Genomic DNA, 20196 nt, shown 5'->3' on the forward strand with positions numbered 1-20196 from the left:
GCGCGAGGGGGGCGGGGCTTGGGCCGCGGCCCGGGGCCACGCTCGCGGGGGTGGGCGGTGCTGGGTCTGCGGGGGCGGGCGGGGGGCGGGGCGCGCGAGCGGGCTCCGGGAGGGCGGGGCGGCGGCGCGGGGCGGGCTCTGGCGGCCTGAGTGTCACACACGCGGCGGCTCGGGAGGCGGCGGCAGTGGCAGCGACAGGCGCCGCCGGGACGGGCACGGGCGCGCGGGCTCTGGCGGGCGCCGGCTGCCTTCCTCCGTCGCTCGCTGTCTCTCCCGGCCGCATTCTCCTCCGCTGCGGGGCCGAGCTCTCCCCAGCGCTCTCTGGAAGGAAGAAGGGAGCCGAGGACGCCGAGAAGTTCCCGCGGCAGCCGCGGATCCCGGCCAAGGCGGAGGCTGCGGCTCCGACGGGGCAGGAGCGCGATCCACCGCGAGGGGCGTACGGCCAAAGGGTCCGCGGCGTGGAGCGCTCGGACTTTCCGCTCTCCCCCGGGCGTGGGCCGGGACCCCATGAGACGCGCCCACGAGGGGCGCGAGATTCCTAGCTTGGGCGGCGCTAGGCGGAGGGAGGTGTTGCAGCCGCCGGAGCCAGAGAGCTGCCGGCAGGAGGCGGCGGCGGCAAGAACTTGAACTTGGCGTCGGGAGCCGGCGCCCCGGACGCCCCCCGCCGGGGCGGGGGCGCCGAGGGACCTGCGCCGCAGCGCTGCCCCCCGAATGGCCGCGGCGGCGGACCGGTCTCCCGCGCCGCGGCCCTAGGCGGCCTCTCGCCATGGCCAAGTGGCTAAACAAGTACTTCAGCTTGGGCAACAGCAAGACCAAGAGCCCCCCGCAGCCGCCGCGGCCAGACTACCGCGAGCAGCGGCGCCGGGGCGAGCGGCCCTCGCAGCCCCCACAGGCCGTGCCGCAGGCCTCCTCCGCCGCCTCGGCGTCCTGCGGTCCGGCCACCGCCTCCTGCTTCTCGGCCTCTTCGGGCTCGCTGCCCGACGACAGCGGCAGCACCAGCGACCTCATCCGCGCCTACCGCGCGCAGAAGGAGCGAGACTTCGAGGACCCCTACAACGGGCCTGGCTCGTCGCTGCGCAAACTGCGCGCCATGTGCCGCCTGGACTACTGCGGCGGCAGCGGGGAGCCAGGCGGGGTCCAGCGCGCCTTCTCGGCCTCGTCCGCGTCGGGCGCCGCGGGCTGTTGCTGCGCCTCCTCGGGCGCGGGGGCCGCCGCGTCCTCGTCCTCGTCCTCCGGCTCTCCGCACCTCTACCGCAGCAGCAGCGAGCGGCGGCCCGCCACGCCGGCCGAGGTGCGCTACATCTCCCCCAAGCACCGCCTCATCAAAGTGGAGAGCGCCGCGGGCGGTGGGGCCGGGGACCCCCTGGGGGGCGCCTGCGCGGGCGGCCGCACCTGGAGCCCGACGGCCTGCGGAGGCAAGAAACTGCTCAACAAGTGCGCCGCCTCAGCCGCGGAGGAGAGCGGGGCCGGCAAGAAGGACAAGGTAAGGTGCCCCTTGGCCTCTTCCCGAGGTTCCAGAGCCACGGTGCGCACGGGGAAACCGAGGCACCCACCGCTCTGGTGTCGCGTCTCTACTTCAGCTTCGGCCTAGGACCCTGGGTCGGGGCTGGCGTGCTGCTTCCCGCTTCTGCCTCCTCCCGCGCCCTTTTCCTGGGACCGGCGGCCTCCTGACCCCACCTCTTTCGCCGCTGCTCCCAGAACGTCCCCTCTCTGAGCGAGAGCGCCCGGCCCAGCCTTGCCCCAGGAAGACAGACCCAGTCAGCCCTTCCGGCTGCCAAGGAGTAAAGTCAGAGTCAGAGCTGTCTAGGACTTCAAAGAGCTTTGACTCCTGACACCCCTTATCCTAGCCTCCACCCTCCGCTCACGCTGTAGGTGGGAAACTGAGGTCCAGAGCAAGGAAGGGACTCGCCCAATATTACACAGCTTTCTTGGTGGCAGATCCGGACCGGCTGTCTCCAGCGTGTATATGTAAATCTCTTGCGGCTGCCCTGCCCGGCCCTGCCCTGCCCCACCCCACCCCCAGCTCCAGGTTTCCAAATCCGGGCTGCCTGGTACCGGAGCTGCTCCGGGAACCTCCACGCGTGCTTTTCCGGTTGAAATGCGCTGCCTGCAAGAGCGCTCCTCATCGAACCCGTCAGTTCCTCCCGCTGCGCGCGGGAGGGGGTCAGCCTATCAGGCCCAGCTGGAAGGAGACCCCACCCCTCCTATCCTCACCTGCTTCCTTCCTGACCTCACCCCTACCCCATAAGGTCCCAGGAACACGGGGGGACTTTGTGACAGCCCCCTTCCTAACGCATTAGGCCATCTAGATTCCTTCCTTTGAAGCAGACGAGTTAATTACAGCCAGACTAGGCCCCCTCCTCCCCCTTCACACTCCTGTGAAGCCCTCCCTTCCCCCATAAAATAATACTTGTTCTGTCTTCTTCTGGTGGAAGGCAGTGTTTTGATTAAATCTGAGGCCCGGTGGGAGAGCTCCTTCCTTCTCAGCGCCCTGGTGCGTGGCTGTTGTTCTCCCCACCTTCTTCCCACAAAGGTAAACCTTTGCCCAGGCCTGGGCTGGGGGAGACTGATTAAGAGTCTGAGTTCCTTTTAGGACTGGATGTCCAGACAGGAGGGAGACAGGCTCTTACCTGCCATCTGGTGCTTGGAAAGGGATCTTTTTTGTTTGCCAGGAGAGAGGAGGAAGGGAATGTCCCTCTAGTTTTTCTGCCTGGCCTCCCCTCCCCGAGGTCCCCAGAATATCCCCTCCCCTGTTTGATCTGCATGGGCAGTCCGTGGAAGATCCCACCTCTCCCTGGAGGCAGTTTGGGGCACCCCTCGGAAGCTTGGACTCTGGGTTTCTAAAGCACCTAGGATGCCACACCTAGATGACGACTAGCTGGGAGCCAGGTGGCTACCTAGGAGCTGCCTTGGGAGAGGGGGCAGATTTCCCTGGGAGCCACCAGGACCCTGGGCTTGTGTTTGGTCAGTGAGGGAAACACCAGATAGGCTCCGTGCAGTCTTATGCATGGCTGAAGCTTGGCTTGGTGCAGGCACTGGGGAAACCTGGAGGTCTTGTATATAAAAGGCACGAGAGGGTCACGGCTAACTGCACTGGACTTTATGCATCCTCCTTGTTACTCTGCAGCCACACCCCAGGTGGGCAGATCTCCTTTCTCTTCCACTGCTAGTGGTTCAAAACTTCAGTAAACATTTTTTCCCAGTTACAGTTAAGACTGTTTCAAACACTGAGGAATGATTTGTTTTATAGCCAGGATGTCAAGATGTTTAAGACTTGACTCTTTTCATCACCAGATATTTCTTACGGGTCTTCTCTGTGTCCTCCCCTGCTGGGTGCTGGAGCAGGGACCCTCTGCAGCGAATGCTATGACAGAGGCCATAGTGGCGTGATGGTGATGAGTGCTATGATGAGACCTCATGTTACAGGGTTACAGGAGGGATGAAGGGCAAGGGAGAGGTTGGGGGGTGTGGCATTGAAGAGTGCACCTTGGAGGCAGGGCCATTATTGTGAGGGAGGGGTGGTCACCATGGTTGGCTGGAGAAGAACCCTGTGCTTCAGGGAACTGCAGGTGAAGTCCCTTGTGGCTGAAATTGAGAGGTTAAGAGTTGGGCAGGGCCTGAATCAGGGAGGACCTTGTAGGCTAAGCACAGAGGGGGCCTGTGAAGGGATTTAGCTACGAGAGTGTTGTGATCAGATATGGTTTTTTAGAAGATCTCTCTGGGTTACTTTTCACCTACTAGGTTGTGACTGCGAGACCCTTGATCTTTTGAGAAGTTGTCCAGATGTTCTTTCCACCCAGGAGGGAGGAGGCAGCCAGGGAGGGTCAGCAGGACGTTATAGTGCAGCGATCCTCAAACTTTAGTGCACCTAGAGGGCTGGTTACAACAGATTGCTGGGGCCCATCCTGCAGCGTCTGATTGAGCATGCCTGGTGGGGGACCTGAGTGTTTGCATTCCATCATTTCCCAGGTTGAGGGGAAATGGCTGAGGGTCCTGGGACCATGGTTTGAAAACCACTCATGCAACAGTGGCTTCTCCTTAACTGTCCCTCTGGGTCTTCTGGTCAGGGCAGCCTTGGGATGCAGAGACTCTGGATGCCCTTGTTTCTGCCATCTGTGTGTGGCTACCTCCTGATCCTGGGCCAGCACCCCTCCACCTCCACCCCATCAGGCAGTCAGGAAGCAGTTATTTTCACATTATTTCCAGCCAGACAGCTTTTGGGAGGCCAGGCACACTGTAGATCCGGCCTTCCTTCTGCCCCTCACTCATGGATCCAGGAAAACCACTTCTGGCACCTTATTTAGTCTTTATCTATTGTTAGAGGTCTCACTCTGTCACCTAGGCTGGAGTGCAGTTATGGCTCACTGCAGCCTCAACCTCCCAGGCTCAAGCAATCCTCCCGCCTTAGCCTCCTGAGTAACTGGGGCCATGTACTGTCACGCCTGGCTAATTTTTTTTATTTGTAGAGAGGAGGTCTCTCTGTGTTGCCCAGGCTCCTGGGCTCAAGCAATCCTCCTGCCTTGGCCTCCCAAAGTGCTGGGATTACAAGTGAGAACCACGGCACCCTGCCAACTTTTCCATTTAGAATTATTTGGAAGAGAAACTAGCCTTACTCTACTGGTTTCTCCCCTAACATAGCCCACTTTTTCCAGCATTTACTTTGTACTCAGAGATGTCTTGGTACAAGTGTGAGTGAGGAGGGGAGGTAGTGAAGGATGCAGGAGACTTGTCCATGATCTCTGGCCTGAGCTCCTGGAGGAGATTGACAGGAATTTCATCCTTTGTTTCCCAGTGTTTTTATCTTGAAGAATTTGGGAAGTTCATCACCTAGGAGGTGGCTTTGAGCTGGATCTAGGGTTGGAAGTGGAATCTCAGCTCAGGGGAGAGGGTGACTGTACGCTGCAGGAGTGCTTATGTGTCAGGGTGTGTATATGTAAGTGTATACGTGTGTGTGAACATAGACGTGTGTGTATGTGTATAAAATCTCAATGTGGGGCCTGTTCTTGGAAAGCAGCACTTTCATGCAGCTGGGCCTTGTTTGGGGAATGAGAGATGACAGTGTGAGAGAGGTAGGGGCTTGAAGTTGGACCCCACAGGGGAGACCTTGAAGGTTGTTGAGCCAGGGAAGGGATGTACTCAGAGCCATGGTGGAGGGGCATCCAGGCTATAAACAGCTGCCAAAATCTGGGGAAAATAGGATCAAAGTTAGGGGACAGTTGTAGTTCTGGTGAGAGACGGTGAGGTCCCGAGCTCCTGGGATGAGAAAACGAAACTGGAATAGGTAGACACAGTATTCCTTCAAGTTGTGCTTTATAAAAAAAAAAAAATGATGACAAAAGAGGCCAGTTACTTTGGTAGGTCTCCTTTTGTGCAGCCAAACAGGTCTCATCCAGTTATATTTTCTGCTGAAGTCTTGTTTCTTTTATTATAATTAAATAAATGTTGTTTCCACCACAACTAAGTCAGGAGCATCATGACATCAGTTTTCCCAGGTTTTAAATACATACTAATGTGTACCAACACTTTATATTTTGTCAGCATCCAGAGTTGAGTTAAATAACACTTTTTCCATAGTTACAGAATAAATAATATCATGTCTAACTTTTTTTTTTTTAAAAAAAAACATCCAGCAAACAGTTTCTAAACTGCCTGCTAGGCAGAGGGAATTCAGAGAGAAGTAAGTGGTGGCTAACTTTCCAAAAAGGAAGCTTCTCAGTTTGCAGTTGAATACCAGCTTCTCCTGGTCTAGTCAGGGAGACAGATACAACCAGAGAGACAATATCACAACCCGAGGAATGCCAGAAGTGTGTGCAGAGGGCTGGGAGGGCCTGAACTTGGCTGGGAAGCCAAAGAGGGCCTTCAGCAGAAGGCCACTCTTGAGCTGAGTGTAGAAGGCTGAGTGGGAATTCCCAAGGCAGGGGAGTGGGGAAGAGGGCTTTTCATGCAGAAGGAATAAAGCAGCCTGTGCCATGGCCTGGAGGCTGGAGAGGATGGCTGGGGGCAGCAGGGCAGGTGTGGTGGGAGACTGCAGAAGGAGGTTGGAGCCCACAAAGGGAAGAAAGTCTCATGTGCCTTGCTGCGGAGTTGTGAATTATCATTTGTCCTGTTTCACATAAAATCATTGATGTAGGGCTTGATTGAAGCCGGGGTCAAACATGAGTTGTCAGTCATTCCCATTTGATGAACAGCCACACTCTCCAGTTCTTAAAATATCACTAATGGCAAAGGTCAGGGTTGCACTTGATAGCTGTGGTTTGGCTTGGGACACTTTCCCCTTTGAAGTCCCATCCCCTGAAAGCAGTGTGAGAGAAATGCTGCGTATCAAATCCAGTTTTTCCTGGTTGATTCCCCAGAAGGGAAATACATTCCCCAGGCTTCATAGTAACCACTTAATCGGTCATTTAATCCTCACTGTCCCACTGGGAGAGGCTTGAGTACTGTATTAGCTGTTGCTACATAACAAATCACCCCAAAACCGCCCGTGGTTTGATTGTGGGCCATGCTGTCTCTATTGTAGCTCTTCAGCTCTGCCACTGTAGCTTGAAAGCAGCCATAGACAATATGGAAATTAATGGGAACAGCTGTATCCCAATAAAACTTTATTTACAAAAACAGGCAGCTGGCCTGTGCGCTCTAGCTTCCAACCCCTGCTTTAAACGATAAGGTTTTATTATAGCCAAGAGCCTGCATATCTGAGTCATTTTTCTGGTCTCAGTTGGGCTCACTCATGCCTTTGCAGTCACTGGGGGTGGGGTGGGTATGCAGCTCTGCTGATCCTGGCTAGGCTTTCTTACGTGTTTGGTGGGCTGGTTTAGGATGGCCTTGGGCTGCAACAATTCAGCTCTGTTCCGTGTCGTCTCTCCTCCTCCAGCACATGTTCATATGACGGCAGCAGGATTCCAAGAAAAAGCAGGAGCGCATAAGGTCTCTTGAGGTTGGAAACTGGCATGGTGACCCTTCTGCTGCATTCAGTTGACTAAAGCAAATCATAAGGCCAGCCACAATTCAAGGAGAGAGGAGGAGCTGCAGTGTCTCATGGCAAAGGGCAGGGATACAGACAAGCCATTAATTAGGGCCTTCGATGCCATCATCTACCTTATCCCCATATTCCAGATAAAGAAACTGAGGCTTAGAGAGGTTGATGACTTGCCTAATGTCACACAGCTGCAAAGTGATAGAGCAAGGATCACACCAGTGCAGTCTTGAGTTCAAAACCTATATGCTTCCTCTATTTTCCGTGGTTTCAATGGAAATAAGTAGTATGAGGCTTTTGGATATTTACTGGAATATGTGTTACATGTCTCCTCCTCCCCTTTACTTAATGCTACTCTTCTTGCATCCCTCTGCTGTAATTTCTCCGCTTTCAGCCTTTACTTTGGTGTCCCTAGAAGAGGCCCTAGAGCTGGCTTTTCTGTTTCTCTGTCTCCCATCTGCCTCAGAGTTCCAGAAATGAGATGTTAATGCAGCACTTGAGTTATTTTATAGAGAAATTCTGAGCACAGAGTTGGCACATCCCAAGGGACAGCTGCACAAAACGTGAGTCTTGTAACTGTCATGTCTTCTCATTCTAACACCAAGCATTCCTTCCCTTCAAGGATTTGCCAGGCTGTGTGTGCTCTGTTTGGAGGAAAAGACTGGCGGTACATTGGCCCTGATCAACAAGGAACTTAAGTTTCCTTGAAGGAGATCAGGTGACTGTCCTCTCTAATCTGACAATCTCAGAACATGACTGATTACCCCAGGGCTTAACCCCCATGACTTGACCCTATCCTCTCTTTGCCCCCAGAGCATTTCTGACCCATAAAAATTAGCTTTAAAAGTCAAATCTGAAACAGCTGTGGTTTCTTCTGATCAGTCAGCAAGGTCTAACTTGCCTGTGGTCAAGCCTTCCCCTGATTAGTTTAGCTTGTGCTGGGAGAGCCCAGAAGTGGTGGCCTGTGGGGAATGGGTAGGCCAGGCTTGGCCCTAGAAAATAAACTGGGACGTGTGACTTTCCAACAGAGCTCGCATGCTGGCTGGCTGACGGCAACACACCCTGTGGCTTTGCGAGGTTGGTTGATGGTGGTGGTAGGGGTGATGTATTTTCTATTTCTTTTTTTTTTTTTTTTGAGACAGGATCTCACTCCTGTCCCCCATACTGGAGTGAGTGGCACGATTACAGCTCACTGCAGCCTCAACTTCCCAGGCTCAGGCGATTCTCCCACCTCAGCCTCTCAAGTAGCTGGGACTATAGGCACACGCCAGCACACCCAACTAATGTTTGTATTTTTTTATTGCCCAGGCTGATCTCAAACTCCTGGGCTCAAGTGATCCGTCCGCCTTGGCCTCCCAAAGTGCTGGGATTACAGGTGTGAGCCACTGTGCCCAGAAGGTTGTGCATTTTCCGCAGGACAAAGGTGGTGGTCGTCTCTGACTTCCTAGCTTTCATTTGGCCTGTGCTGACTGAGGGATTGCTATATGCAGGCCACCATCAGGAGCTGTGTGGATACAGGGATGAATCAGGGCCTGGATAGTGCCCGCCCCTGAAAAGCTTATCTTTTGGTTGAGGACACAGGAACCAAGGTTGAAACCCACATCTGTATGTCAGAATTTATCTGTAAATAAAGTGGTGTGGGTGAGCTAAAAGCTGTCTTGGCACAGAGACTGTTCTGGGCAGGGCCTTGATTTCACGGAGTCACAGGAGATGCAGGGTGAGGAGGAGGTATTTGAGTAAAAAAGGTACAATCACTTGAATTAAGGGAGTTTTCCACTACAGTAATATTAGCTAATACTTTTATTATACATACTCTGAGCTAGGTGCAGTTCTGTGTGCTTTGTATGTAACTTTACTCCTCACTACAGTCCTTTGAGGTAGCTACTACTACTGCTACTTCTATTCTCATTTTTACATATGAGGAAACCAAGGCACAGACAGGTTAAGTCACTTGTCTAAAGTCAGGTCGGCCGGGCGTGGTAGTTCATGCCTGTAATCCCAGCACTTCCTGTAATCCCAGCACATTGGGAGGCCGAGGTGGATCACCTAAGGTCGGGAGTTGGAGACCAGCCTGGCCAACATGGTGAAACACCGTCTCTATTAAAAATACAAAAATTAGCTCGGCGTGTTGGCACATGTCTGTAATCCCAGCTACTTGGGAGGCTGAGGTGGGAGAATCGCTTGAACCCGGGAGGCAGAGGTTGTAGTGAGCCGAGATCAGGCCACTGCACTCCAGCCTGGGCACCAAAGCGAGACACTATCTCAAAAAAAAAAATAATAATAATAAAGTCAGACAGCCAGTAAGTGGCAGAGATGAGATGCGAAGCCAGATCTAGCATCTGTTTGTAACCACTGTGCCATACTACCTCAAGCTGCACAATCCCATGCCTGAATTTGCTCTATCGTCTCTGCCTTATTTGTGGCTAGACTTACTCTTTGTAAAATGTCCCCTCTGTTGGCATGGTAGAAGTGACTGATTCCAACATTTATGTAAGTATTCCACAGCTTAAAGGGCACTTTCACACCGGTAATTTGTTTGCTTCTCAGAGCCACTCTGCGAGGAAGGGGCTGTAATCTCCCTTTTGCAGATGGAGAAACAGAGGCTCATGGGGAGGAGTGCATTCTTCCCTGCCTCACAGCAGAGGCAGAGCTGGTGGCCAGTACCTGCTGTGTGTGTTGACCTTGTGTTGAGGCCAGTGCCCTTTGTGCCGGGGTGGTGTGGAGGTGGCGTGGCCGAAGCTGGAGTCTACAGGAAGGGTGACAGCCTGATTGATTTCCGCTTCTTCCCGTGTTTTGATTCTGAAACACTTTGCTGAGACCATTAAGGAGCATCGACAGAGGACCTTGCTTCCACAATGGAATTTTCCTTCTCTTCCTGTTTGGTATTTTCCAGTAATATTTCTATTAATGTTTCACTTTCAGCGGCACTAACTTCCTGAGAGTTTGAGCTTTCCTAACTCCCGAGGCAGGAAGAACTGAATTTTCCTCTAAATCATTCAGTTCCTTTCCAGTTTCTCCAAGGGGAGCTGTCTCTGGATTTCCCATTATGCTGTAAAGGAAGGATCTTGGAGGTGGGTCCAGGGGATGGAGAGAGAATTAGAGCCCCACCGAGTGACTCAGGCCCAGTGTTTTCCAAGCAACATGTAATACTCCTGGTCAGAAAGGGGCTTCCCACGGCCGAGGAGGGGAGAGTGACTCGACAGGTGGGTGGGTGGGTGGGGGAAGCAGATTCCCTGGCCCACTGCCGGGCCTTGACTTACAGGCTGGACCCAGAGTTCCCAGGGGGCTGTGAGAGCCCATGCCAAGTCCTTTCTTCTCATTCATTCATTCATTCATTCAGTAGACATTGTTGAGAGCCTGCTGTGTGCTGGGGATTGTTCTGTTTAGGTGCTGGGAATAGAGCCATGAACAAAGCAGATAAGAGTCTATGCTCCCCTGAGCTTGCTCTCTCATGACAGGAGTCAAGTAAATACAGTTACGTCAGGGGTGGGGACTGTAGAGGAAAGTAAAGAGGAATAAAGAGGCGATGGCAAACGTGAATTTGGGGTGGGATGCTTTTTATGTGGGTGCTCAGAGAGGGCCTTGCTAAAAGTTGTGATGGCATGAACCACCCCGCTCTCCAAGGAGGGCATTCCAGGCAGAGGGAAGAGGAACAGTGCAGAAGCCTGAGGCAGTAGCATGCCTCGGTGGTTCAGGGAGCAATGCAGAGATCTATATGACTGAGCGGAGCAGGTGAGGAGGAGGTATGAAGGCAGCTGAGGGCTGAGAGGTGTGGGGCAGAGGATGTCGGAACTCACAAGCATTGAAGAGGCCTTCCTCGCTAACCCTGCATGAGATGGGGGCAGCAGAGGGTTCTGAGCAGAGAAGCCAACCACGCATCTGACTTGGGTTTTTAAAGGGTGGCTCTGGAGATTCTAGAGCAGAGAGGGTACCAGCAGGCAGACCACTGAAAGCAGGGCTTTGACAGCAGGTGATGAGAAGAGGGGCAGATTCTGGTGTGTGGTGAAATTGGGCCTCAGGATTTCCTGACAGAGATGAGGGAGAAGAGCCAGGATGGCTGCAGGGTTTTGGCCCCGAGCAGCCACTGATGAAGTAGATTCAGCAGCTGAGGCCTAGGGGTCCAGAGTGGGGACACTCTCTGCCCTCTGGGTCCAGGAGGTGCCTGAGATCCCAGGGAAGAAATGGATGGCCCTCTGTCTGGGTCTGTGGGAGGAAATGGGGAAAACCGTCAGGAAGAGGAGGCCTCATGGGAGATGGGTCCAGAGGAAGGTGTGGATGGCGCATCCAAGACAGAGGGGATCCCATCTACAGTGGCTGAGATTGGAAGGGGAACTCTGCTGTGTGCAGTCAGGGGTGGCCAGAGCTTGGGGCATGCCATGGTATATTTGCCAGGGATAGAGGAAGGTGGCAAAGGGCCAGGCCCTGCCTGCCACTAGTCTGAAATTGCCCCAATACTCCTAATTCAAAAGAGGCCACCTGCTATGTTGCATGGCTGAGCTGGGCACCACAGGACGGTGGAGACAGTGCAGCGATTAAGTCTCCAGGGACAGGGCTGGAGCAGCCACTGTTTTGCTCAGCAGAGCATTTCATTGCTGGCTGCTTCTGATAGGAAGTGGTCCCTTATATTATGGGTTCACTGGTACATGGGCTATGGGGAGAATGCAAACAGAACTAGGAGGAATGAGAGTCTGCAGGTTTCTCCAGGCCACGGCTAAATTCTAAAAATGAAAATCATCAGAAAGTTCTTAACAGTGAAACTTTACCATCTTGTTGGATGTGCACTCCCAGAAAGCCAGACAGCTCGGTAATCCCTCTGGTGCATTCCAAAGCCACACATGTGATCGGGGACTGCATGGCATTTGCGGAATGGCGCGGTGCCTACCTGCCCTGTGTGGGGCCCTTGCAAGTTGGCTGTGCTCTGAGCCGGTTCCTCAGAAAGGGGCCAGCTTGCATTTTGAGCTGTAGTTCCACATTTATCTTTTGACTAACCTTTTACCCCTTATAACAAAATTAAGACAAGTTTGGTATAGAAAATAATAAGTAAGCAAAACTCAGAAACCAACCCTAATTCCGTAATTCAAAGAAACCACCATTAACATTTTACTACTTTTTCATCTAGCCATTTTTCATTGCATATATATATATGTTTATTTTTCTCTCCACAAAAATTAAGTGATACCGTCTGTATTTTTTTAAACGTAAAGACATGGAAAGATGTCTACAATATCTTAAATATTTAACAACTGTAATTTAATAGCTGCATTGTATTCTGTTCACATGTTAGGCTTTTCCTCGTTTTCACCAATTTAACAGTGCCGTAATGAACATCTTTGTAACTTAATTCTTTGCATAGGTCTGTGATTATTTCCTTGGGGTTGATTCTGAGAATTGTTGGATAAGACAGTAAAAAGTCTGATACATACTTTCAAATTGTGTTCTAGAAAGACCTTACAAGTTGACACCTATTTTACCCTTCTCACACAATCCTGGGAATTCTAATGCAAGTTAGTTGCATTTGCAGTTTCCTGGATTCCTGGTGCAAATGTGTGTTGACCATTTGTGTTGCTTTTCCAAAACTGTTTACTTTATCATCTGTTCATCCTTTTCTGCTGCAGGGTTTTCTCTGTTGATTTGTAAGAACTCTTTGTGGATTAACAATGGCAGCCCCTTACCTGCCATTTGGGTTGCAGAACATTTTTTAAAGTTTGTAATTTGCCTTTTGGTTCTATATGTGGCAATTGTTGTTGGTTACAACGAATTGTTTTCTATTTAATCAGTCTCCACCTTCATGATTTCTTGAGCATGCTGCTGAGAAAAGTCTTCCCATATGGGCGTGGTGGCTCACGCCTATAATCCCAGTACTTTGGGAGACTGAGGCGGGTGGATCACATGAGCTCAGGATTCAAGACCAGCCTGGGCAGCATAGCAAAAACCTGTCTCTACTAAAAATACAGAAAATTACCTGTGTGTGGTGGCATACCCCTGTAGTCCCAGCTACTTTAGAGGCTGAGGCACGAGAATTGCTTGAACCCAGGAGACAGAGGTTGCAGTGAACTGAGATTGCGCCAGTGTATTCCAGCCTGGAAGACAGAGCAAGACTCTGTCTCAAAAAAAACGAAGTCTTCCCTACTGTAGTATTTATATTTTCTTCTAATACTTTGATGGATTTTTTTTTTTTACATTAAAATTTCCATCCCCCTAGAGTTTGATTTCATTGTATGAGGTATGGTTGTCATCTTATTTTCCAAATGGCTAGTGTGTGTCTGGGCACCCTGTATTGCTTGCTCATGATCTTCAGGTACCTTTTGAGACTTAAATATTTTGACTCCATCTTGCCCTGACAGTGTTTAGGTCTCATCAGTGATTATGATAATGATGATGAAGACCTGTCTTTATAAAATGACACCTTTCTTCTGCAGATACCCATGCGCTTATTACACATTCAACTCCTGACATCTGAGGAAAGTAACTAGGTATTAACTAGGGCTTCATCTTTACCCACCACAGCAGAATGCCAAACCTGCTGTGGTGTGTGGGATGTGGCCAAGACAGCCTTGTCTTGCCTCTGGTGGAGTCGGCATCCTCCTCTGATACCGGAGGCTGGGCTGTCTAGGTGTATTTGAGGCAATCACGGTGGTCTGCCCTGCCCATGTGGCTTGAGCCAAGCGAGTGTTTCAGTTTTCACAGAGTGGGTGTAGCGTTCAGTCATCCAACCATATTCCAGCACTGGGCTGAGTCCTATGGAACAATCAGAGACAGTTAAGCCTGGGTGCTCTAGCTGAGAGCCCAGGAGTGGGTATTGGAGAGGGAGGAATTCATTGCCAGCATAGACAGGCAGGTAAATGACTCCCTGAGCAGACAAGAGAAGCATTTGGGCTGAGGTGGGTATGGCTGGTGGGAGAGTTCAGAATGGGTAGGATTTGAAGGTGTGGCCTGTGTGGGCCACACGATTTTGGTCACTCAAATTTTTTAACACCTGCAAAAAGTTCAGGTCACCAAGTTCTTCCTCTGCACCCCACCGTTTTCGGCCCACCATCAACCCAGGTGTCCCGTGTCTTCAATCAGTGAGAGATTTTTTTTCAGACCACTATAGCCTATTTCTCTTTTTCTGGTTCATGCTGGTGTTAGGAAAATCCATCCTGCAGTGTTTGCTGTGAGGTTGATGACATGAACAAATTGGTATTAAAGGAAAAGATTAAGTCGTGGAGTGTTCATGGGGAATAAATCCAGGAAAAATGCAGATTTCTGAACACTGCCGAACATGACTGTGGTTCTAAGAGGCTGAAGGTGTCTGCCTAACTCACATCACGTCACTGAACCCAGGACCAGCCCTGGCAGCACAGTAAAATTACCTGCATAGCATTTTACAAATTTCAGTTTCCTAGGCTCTCATCCCAGATTAATTAATTTCTGGAGATACAGCCAGGGCATCGGTATTTTTTGAAGCTCCCAGATGATTGTGATCTGCAGCCAAGGTAGAAAGCTGCTATCCTTGACCTTTGGTGTCCCAGAGAGCTGGGGATCACCCCATCCAACTCTCTTCCATCCATGCTGAAAACTTCCAATGTTGAGATTTGTTACCTTTTGTCCGGCCACCTTTGCACAGCTGGGGTTGACTTTTTTTTTATTTTAAATGTTTACTCTAGCTTTTTGAGCACCTGGTATTCACAGGAACTCGTTGGTTGAACTCTTTTTCTTTGTAGATTCTACTACTGTCTTGGTTTGACTCTCTGAGGTCAAGTAGAACCAGTCTAACCTTGCTTCTCTCATATAAGGACCCTCAGATGTGTGATTGTATCTTCAAAGGCAGAGAGAAGCTACAGGCTATAACACTGCCCACAGAGCCAGATTCCCAGCCAGGACCCCAGCTGCTAAGGGCGAGGACCCTTTGATGTCACAACTGTGGAGGTCTTGATGGAGCCCAAGTCTAGGAGCTTCCTGTGGGCATGAAGTAATAGGCTAGAGCAGGTTCCCAGTGGGTGAGTTGAGGTTGGCACTGAGGTGTTAACTGTGCAGGCATGTGACTGGATGGGGAACAAGGTCAGATTCCCAGGTGGATTTGGGGAGTCTCAGCAAAGGAGCTGTCAGGAGTGGATTCCAGAGGAGTAGGTAGCAAGTGGAGCAGAGGTTGCCTGGCTGAAAGCAGTGTGATGTCAGGGTTGGGCATTCCCTGTCCTGCTTCTTGGCCCCTTGTAGGGGCTAGCTGACAAGGTCATACACCACAGGAGCCCAGGGCTGTTGCTCCAGACACAGCAGAACCCAAGTGTGTCTCACTGTGGTGGCATGAAACACTCACTGGCTTTAGGGTCGGAAGTCCAGAGCTCAAATCCTAGCCCTGGTGCTTGGAAGCTTAGTAACTTGGGACAAGTGATAAAATTCTCTGGGCCTGGAATGCCCCATCTTCTATGTAGGTAGAATAGTAACAGATGGTGTTTCCTGACCATTCACTCTGTGTCACCATAGGTAACACTTTCAGTACTTGATCCTTAACTGTGTGTCTTTGAGGTGTTGCTGTGAGAATCCCCATTTTACAGATGGTAAGGCATTTGGGAGATGAGGTTCTGGGGAAGTACATTGGGTCGTTGTGAGGATTAAATAAAATCATTTGTTGAAATGGCTGAGCACAATGCCTAGCATTTAGGAAGAGCTTTATGAATGTTTTATATTATTTTGGCCTGTGTGTCTTGGGCCTCAGTCCAGCTTTGAACTTTGGGCTTTCTATAGCCACAGTAAAGTCAGTGGGGTTGCCCTGTCTGGGCTGATGATGTGGTCCTCAAAGAGTGAACCTATCCTTATCTTGGTGGGTCTGCTTATGGTTAAGCTTTACCTGGGATCACCACTCTGTTCTAAGAGCTTGAGGTATGTTAGCTCACTGATTCCCACAACACCCCATAGGAGGCAAGTTCTATTAAGAGTCCCATTTTGGCTGGGTGTGGTGGCTCACACCTGTAATCCCAGCACTTTGGGAGACTGGGGTGGGCGGATCACGAGGTCAGGAGATGTAGACCATCCTGGCTAACATGGTGAAACCCCATCTCTACTGAAAATACAAAAAATTAGCTGGGCGTGGTGGCAAGCGCCTGTAGTCCCAGCTACTCAGGAGGCTGAGGCAGGAGAATTGCTTGAACCCGGGAGGTGGAGGTTGCAGTGAGCTGAGATCGCACCACTGTACTCCAGCCTCGGTAACAGAGAGTGACTCCATCTCAAAAAAAAAAAAAAAAATAGTCTGATTTTGCAGATGGAGAAACTGAGGCAAACAAGTTTGTATCTTATCGTAGATGACACTGCTAGTAGTCGGTAGAGCTGGAGCTGGGGTTCCAGCCAGGCAGTCAGTCTATGTTACACAGATGCAAGGGACAGTGACAGGGGTCAGCTCTGTGTCAGCTGATGGCCATTTATCAGCTGAATAGGTCTCTACTGTCATAGAAACCATAGGTCTCTACTGTCGATAAAGTGTCTAGTTTGGGCCAGGTACTCCCCATAGCCACATTCTCAGGACAATGCTGCCAAAGGGGCATCAAGGAAAGCTTCATGGAGGAGGCAGCATGGGAGCTGGGCCTTCATGCATAAGGAGGATCTGGATATTTAGAGATTGGTGGATGTGAGGAGGACATCCTGGGAGAGGGGTCCTCTGAATGGTCCCTAGTAGATGATGGAGGAGAAGCCAGGTGTGGGAAGGCCTTCAGGGCCAGGCCACAGTTTGGTCTTTATTCTGTGGGTAAAGAAAGGTAGTGGAGGGAGTGAGTGAAAGGGTCAGCCTCACGCTTTAGGGACACCTGTATGTCTGTAGCCTGAGGGGATAGTTAGAAAGGAGTGGGGGTGGGGGGGCTCTAAGCTGGGCATGGAGGTGGGGACCCAGTTAGGAGGACATGGAATGCTTTAGGCAGAGGCACCAAGGGCCTCAAATACTGCAACTGACTGCTCAGGCAGCTCTCAGATGACACTGGGCAATCGAGAGAAATTGACCGAGCGCTTGTCAGGAGGATAGATTTTTCTGTCAATAGCTGAAACGTCCTCTGTGGGAGTTTGTGAGTTACTCAGTCCATCAGAGCATTTGTCCACATTCTGTCAGAGCCAGACGGAACATGTGCTGGGGTCACGGAGCCTGAGCCGGGAATGGCCCTGCTGGTCGGAGAGTTGGGCGGAGGCGGCCTTGTACAAGTCAGACTGCTTGTTTCTGCTGAAACATGGAGCAGGAAAGGACAGAGCTACCGAGCAGCCCATCCATGAGGAAAGACATGGGGGACTAAGGAGATGGGGAGGGGGCTGTGTGTGTTCTGGGGGTGGACAGAGCTAGTCACCTGCCCTTGAGATGGAGCTCTCCCATCTGATGGCAGCACCTCGTGGAGTTAGAGACATTCCAGGATGTCCAGACAAACGATGGCAGTTAGAAAGAAGCCATGTAAAGTTGCTGGTGTCGTAGTTGAAGTCTTCAGAAGACAGCAGTGCAAGAAGGGAAAGGGAAAACCAGGGCTCTGAGCCAGTGCGGGATGCTGACCTTCAGAGGATGTCCTTGCAGGGAGAAGCTCTTCGAAAAACAGTAAGTGCTCAGCCTCCTTTAGGTCCCCAGAGGGAAAGAAATGTTCGCCACGATGAAGATGTTTGCTGGGCTCAGTCAAAGAGCCCCTTGAAGATCCCTGGACAATTCCTTACGCATTCCCCACTCCATCAGAGGGCCACTCTGACCGGCAGAGCTCGCTTTACAGGCTCAGAAGAAACGCTTTGTAAAGATCTAGGAATAATGTTGCCATCAGTCAGCTCCTGCTTGCCGGGCTTCTGTGGGGCTCTGGATCATCTGAAAGCCATCTGTGGTGTGACTGTGAAGTGACGAGATGGTGGGAGTTGGTGTCATCACTTCCTCATCACCCACAGGACAGCTGAGAACGCTGTCACAGCCTGGATGATATTCCCAGGCCTTGGGCCTGAAGGTTGTCAAAGTGCAGACACTCAACCCGGGCATGCTTTGAGGTCTTGCCTACTTGCCCTTTGTCCCTCTGCCTTGAATTTTTTTTTTTTTTTTAGACGGAGTCTCACTCTGTCACCAGGTTGGAGTGCAGTGTTGCGATCTTGGCTCACTGCAACCTCTGACTCCCTGGTTCAGGCGATTCTCCTGCCTCAGCCTCCCGAGTAGCTGAGATTACAGATATGCACCACCATGCCCAGCTAAATTTTTGTTATTTTTTAGTAGAGACAGGGTTTCACCGTGTTGGCCAGGATGGTCGCGATCTCCTGACCTCGTGATCTGCCCGCCTCGCCTTCCAAAGTGCTGGGATTACAGGCATGAGCCACCCTGCCTGGCCTGCCTTGAATTTTGTGTGCAACTTTGACTCAGATGCTTTGTCACCTGCAAACTAGGGTAGAAGTGGGCCTGGTTTTGAAAAGGCAGAGAAACTTTTCTTTATCCAGGCAAACTGTTTTGAGGAATCCTTACAGATGATTAGACTTGAAGCCTCCAGTGGGAGCAAAAATTGTGACAATTCAGAGGATGCTAAATAAGCAGTTTGTAGTAAAAGATTGTAGTCAGTGGTTGAGGTGTGAAGGCACATTCTTTTTTGTGTGATTTATACTATTCAGTTTTCTCCCATCACCCCCAAATTAGAAATCTCTCTTTTTTTTGTATCTGCCTGGCCTTTTTGGGAATGGTTATCCTAGAAAATATCTTACCCTTTGCTTTTGATGGTTTCTTCTGATTATATCTGTTTTCTACAGACTAGCAGACACTTAAGAGTATTGGATTTCTTAACATTCGGTGGCTTCTAGTTCCATATATATTCAAGCATTTCTTACTCTGAAAGTAAATTTCAGTTGTATACATTCATTCATTTAGAGAGTCATTTTATGCTTGGACATTTCTGACGGCCACCTTCATAGTTATGGGGAAGGGACTTTAGATCTGTGAAGGGTACTGAAACAAAACATATATTTTGTTCATACGTTCTTGTGTCTTCCCAGACTTTTCTTTAAAAAAAAATCCCAAAAAGGGAAATCAGGGCTTCCCTTGCAGAAGGAGGCCTGGCTGCCTTAAAATATCCATATATTTGAATTTCAAAGGTTTGTTTGAATGTTAAATCTAAGGTAACCTTGCATTCATAGTCTAAATTCAGAGTGAGCAAATTAGATTGTCATTATTAAGTCTATTCCTTAGACTTAATTGGGGCATGGCATTTTCTGCCGCTTAGTTCTTTAGTGGTAAAAGGGAACCTTTCCCATTGCTGAATAAAAGAAAGACTACTTGAGCCCTTTTGCTGAAGGACTGTGACATTTCCCTGCACTGGTTCTGGGGTTGGATGGTCAAGACATTGACAGGTGGATTTAAGATTACAGGGTGAGACTTGGGGACCATAGCAAGCTGTGTTTCAGATCATCATGCATTCAATTTTTAAATGTTGGCTGGGCGCAGTGGCTTACGCCTGTAATCCCAGCACTTTGGGAGGCCAAGACAGGAGGATCACTTGAGGTCAGGAGTTCGAGACCAACCTGACCAACATGGTGAAACCTCGTCTTTACAAAAATTAGCCAGATGTGGTGGCACATGCCTGTAATCCCAGCTACTTGGTAGGTTGAGGCAGGAGAATCACTTGAATCCGGGAGGCGGAGGTTGCAGTGAGCCAAGATTACACCACTGCACTCCAGCCTGGGCGACAAGAGCGAGACTCTGTCTCCAAAAAAAAAAAAAAAAACTACCCATGGTACCTGCTGAAATACTGGCCTGCCTAGGGGCCTATGAGGGAAGCAGTGTGGGCCAGTGTTAGTGCCCAGGGTTAGTCTGGGTTCAGGGTCAGACTGTGACTATGGGCAAGTCACTTGACCTCTCTGAGCCTGTTTCCTTTTTTTTTTTTTGCTTTGTTTTTTGTTTGTTTGTTTTTTTGAGACTGAGTCTTGCTGTGTTGCCCAGGCTGGAGTGCAGTGGTGCGATAGCTCACTGCAACCTCTGCCTCCTGGGTTCAAGTGATTCTTCTGTCTCAGCCTCCCAAGTAGCTGGGATTACAGGCGCACCTCACCGCACCCGGCCAATTTTTGCATTCTTTTAGTAGAGATGGGCTTTTGCCATGTTGGCTAGGCTGGTTTCAAACTCCTGACCTCAGGGGATCTGCCCACCTCAGCCTCCCAAAGTGCTGGGATTACGGGCATGAGCCACCACACCCATCTGAGCCTGTTTTCAGTGAGGATATTGGCTGGGCTCTCACACCTGTAATCCCAGCACTTTGGGAGGCCGAGGCAGG

General features: G+C 50.8%; 1 protein-coding gene across 9 annotated transcripts in view; it reads left to right on the forward strand.

The window, feature by feature from the left end:
* Positions 1 to 148: 148 nt before the first annotated feature.
* Positions 149 to 20196, forward strand: part of SHB (SH2 domain containing adaptor protein B) — a 214599-nt gene continuing 194551 nt past the window's right edge. For 8 of the 9 annotated variants that reach the window (XM_063594378.1, XM_063594380.1, XM_063594384.1 and 5 more), the window contains exon 1: positions 600 to 1483. In XM_063594378.1, coding sequence (XP_063450448.1) covers positions 767 to 1483 — 717 coding nt within the window. In that variant the 5' untranslated portion in view covers positions 600 to 766. Of the gene's footprint in view, positions 1484 to 20196 lie in introns of all 9 variants that reach the window. The other variant, XM_063594385.1, reaches the window with a different exon arrangement.

Source organism: Pan paniscus, chromosome 11 (assembly GCF_029289425.2).
Source record: "Pan paniscus chromosome 11, NHGRI_mPanPan1-v2.0_pri, whole genome shotgun sequence".
Taxonomy (NCBI): Eukaryota; Metazoa; Chordata; class Mammalia; order Primates; family Hominidae; genus Pan; species Pan paniscus.